The 3,858-nt window shown below is 34.8% G+C and overlaps 1 protein-coding gene across 1 annotated transcript; it reads left to right on the top strand.

The window, feature by feature from the left end:
• Positions 1 to 244: 244 nt before the first annotated feature.
• LOC125245002 (T-cell-specific guanine nucleotide triphosphate-binding protein 2-like) lies at positions 245 to 3,434 on the top strand. Its single transcript, XM_048155422.1, has 4 exons — positions 245 to 794; positions 890 to 1,029; positions 1,446 to 1,496; positions 1,720 to 3,434. Exon 4 carries the CDS (start codon positions 1,728 to 1,730, stop codon positions 2,889 to 2,891), a length of 1,164 nt encoding a protein of 387 aa, XP_048011379.1. The 5' UTR covers positions 245 to 794; positions 890 to 1,029; positions 1,446 to 1,496; positions 1,720 to 1,727; the 3' UTR covers positions 2,892 to 3,434.
• Positions 3,435 to 3,858: the final 424 nt, after the last annotated feature.

The following is a 3,858-nucleotide window of genomic DNA, read 5'->3' on the forward strand; positions in this document are numbered from 1 at the left end:
AAAAATCTTAGTGGTTCCAAACTTTTGGACTGTACTGATATATCATATATATATCAGTACAGTCCAAAAGTACTGAGATATATATATATATATATATATATATATATATATATATATATATATATATATATATATATATATATATATAGCAGCTCATCTTTGTAAAATGGCATATATTTTTGCATTAAGATACATTCATATTTGATATGATGTATTGTGAAAAGTGCTATACAAATAAATGTGAAATGAATTGAATATGAACTGAAAGTACATATTTACATCAGTCAATCAAGCATTTTTAGTAATTAAGGTATTGTTATTAAATATTGTACTGTATATAAGTCCTATCAAATCCAAGATATATCCATCAAATTGCTTGTATTTTACATCAAACAAAAGAAAAATTTGTTTATAAAACTGTAGGTGACGCAAAACACGCTCTTGTCTTCACTTCTGGCCTCCTAGTTTGTGTGTCCTGAAACGTGTGTGGGCACTGTGGGGCTGCAGCTGGATATATCTCATCGATTCTGGTAATAATACTTGTTACAAGACAAGGAAGTAGGTCAGTTCATTGAGCAGTTAAAGCCCCTGGAAAGTCCTACAACAGATAAAGCTTTGCCAAGCCCTAACCGTTGGTGGACGGCCCGCCCTGTTCCCTTTTTATAGATCTCCAGACTACAGCTGAGTTGTTCCCGCATGGTAAAAATCAGCAGCAGGAACTAAAGAAGGCATTATTACATTTTCATTGTTACAGAACACGGGTTTATGGAAATCATATATACGTCTTGAAAAAGGTATGTTCAAAATGCACCACACTACATGACCAATAATTTTTAGATATATTTTTAATATTTTTTCATTCTTATGTTGTCTTTTATTACTTTTACAGCAGCTCATAGCTCAATTAAAAGGATTGTCAGACTCTATATCTCCTTGTAAACTGTTTTCTCAAGCCTCACTTGTAACTAAAGAGAAACACAAAACGTCATCATACAGGTGTCTCACAACTGCTGAAACCAAGAATTTAAGGTAATTATAATTCTTTATTGAAAATTTTTTTTTACATTATTGAACAACATTATTTCAATAAGTATTATGCCCCTTGTCAAGAGTATCAACCAAGTACTTGTAATAATTGTATGATTTGTCACTTTCAACATTTCTTTATGTAGCCAGTATTTGACACCACATTACAGTTATAATTTAAAGCACTACAGAATGGATAAAGTTTCTGATTACACACACACAAAAAATGTAAACTAAACCCTGACAGGGGGATCAGGACCCCAAGCTGGTTCTGCAATGTGTTTTGAGTATACTACAACATTAATCCACCCGTCTCCCTTAACTTTATGTTATTCAGCAGTTTAATGCTGTTGAAGTAAACTGACCCCAGTTATCAATGTTGTCTAATTTATGAAGTGTGATTTTATGTCCACTGACAGGGCAGAGGAACATACGAGGAAAGAAAACATTGAAAGCTCTCCAAACAAAAGGTCAGTATAAAACACTGTGACAATCAAATGCTATGTCTGTTTGATCACTTTAATTGTAATAAAGTTATGTGGCCCTTTAGGCAAAACACTATCTGCCTTTAAATGCAACAATGCTTCTAGGCCTTTCTGTTGACTCCATATGTTAAACAAAGAGCAAACTGTTGATTACTGTGATAAATATAATATACTGTTAATGTTTAAGGTATTTCTATAATTTTTGCAGTTTAAAACATGGCAACTGAAGACCGTGCTGTTGTTGAGGCAATAAAAGCATCAGGCGAGTCCACCCTGAAAAGGGCTAAAGCAAAAGCGAAAGAAACAATTAACCAGTTTTTTAATGTCCCACTGGACATCGCTGTGACTGGAAGGACAGGATCTGGGAAATCCACCTTTGTAAATCGTATCCTAGGCCTACGTGACGATGATGATGGAGCAGCACCTACTGGTGTCACAGAAACTACAATGGAGCGCACCATGTATGAGCATCCTACAATGCCAAATGTGAAAATCTGGGACCTGCCTGGAATAGGAAGTCCGAATTTCAAAGCAAATAAATACCTTAAAGATGTTAAATTTAAAACCTATGATTTTTTCATTATCCTGAACTCAGAGAGGTTCACGGAGAATGATATCATGCTGGCTAAAGAAATAAGAAAGCAGAAGAAACATTTTTACTTTGTTCGTTCCAAGATTGACAATGACATCTATTCAGAGCAAATGAAAGCAGGATTTAATGAGCAGAGAGTTCTTGACACAATAAGAAAGTACTGTCTGATAAAATTGAATGAACTGGGAAACTCTGAAGTTTTCTTGATATCGTCTGTTGATTTGGAGAAATATGATTTTGAAAAGCTTCAAAACACACTCATAGATGATCTTCCGTTCCATAAGCAGTCTGCTCTTCTTCAAGCGTGGCCAGTGTGCTCTGCTGCAGCTCTTGAGAAGAAGATCAAGTTTTTTAAAAAACTGATCTGGGCTGCATCTCTTGCTACTGCTGGTATAGCAGCGGTCCCTGCGCCTGGCACATCAGTAGCTGGTGAGGCAGCCATTGCAATTTTTTTCCTTTTAAGGTGCTATTATGCATTTGGTTTGGATGACAGATCACTGAAAAGGCTTTCAGAAAAAGTGAACATGCCCTTGCTGGAATATCGGGCCAAATCAAAGTTTGCTAATGCCATCCAAAACAAAGCAGTGACCACAATACAGGCTTGTGCTGCGGCTGTAACGATTTCTACCATTGCAGATTTGTTGAGTCTCATTCCAGGGGTGGGCAGTGCTGTTTCTGCAGGACTGACCTTTGGTTCTACTCAATACTTCTTGACAGAAGGATTAAATGAACTGGCAAATACTGCTCGAGAGATCAGAAAAGTAGCTGGGCTGGACACAGTGTATTAACACCTAGCTGGCCTAAACACGTGTTGTACTCTTAAGAATGTATGGGGTCTTAGATTACTTATGTTTACTTAATTTATTTCTTATAGAGGTTGAATGCAATTTCTGCCATTGTGGACTAAATCATGGGATGTTGTTTGTTAGATTGTATGCTGAATAGAGATTGCCACTGTTTTATTAGTTTTAAAAGAATAATATGTAATTTGTATACAGGAATAAATTACCACTTTAATTATTTGATAACACTTTAATTTTTCCATTGTTGTTTTTTATTAAATATTTTTATCAATATTTTTGTTAATGAAGTTCCAACAGAAAAAACAGGGTGTCCATATCCGATGAAATACGTCTGTAGAATAAAGTAATATTTATGTCAAGAATTCCACTGGGATGAGTTATTTCTCAAGGTTATGCCATTTCTTGATTAAAGGAGTTTTCTCATTTATCCAGAACATCAAAATGTCCTTTCTTGCCCTAAAAGTTAACATACTGAACGACATACTTATGATTACATATTCAAAATACAACCAGCCGGCAGACCTAGAATAAATAAACAAGGATCAACATCTATATTCATACCCAGAATATTGCCAATGTGGTCAGCAATTTTCTTCCAAAACAACTGAATTCTGTGACAGACCAGATCTAAGGAATATAATTACCAACCGATATTTTGCATTTTGAGCAGCAAATATTTTTCTGATATAAGGACTGATATGTAGCCAACATATTATTTTGAATTGAATAACATATGCTCTGTTACACAATTATATTTACTTAGCATGATCCCAGACTGAATCCCAATCCTCGCTGGAGATATTTTCTGCAAAATCATTTTCCCATATTTGTTAAAGTCTCTCCTGGGAAGGTCAAACTCAGATATAACATAAAAATTAGAGTTTTTGTTTTTAACAATATTTTATCAATTTCAAATTTTTTTTTGCCAATAAAGTCCCTTAGCTGCAAATAC

Source organism: Megalobrama amblycephala, linkage group LG14 (assembly GCF_018812025.1).
Source record: "Megalobrama amblycephala isolate DHTTF-2021 linkage group LG14, ASM1881202v1, whole genome shotgun sequence".
NCBI lineage: Eukaryota > Metazoa > Chordata > Actinopteri > Cypriniformes > Xenocyprididae > Megalobrama > Megalobrama amblycephala.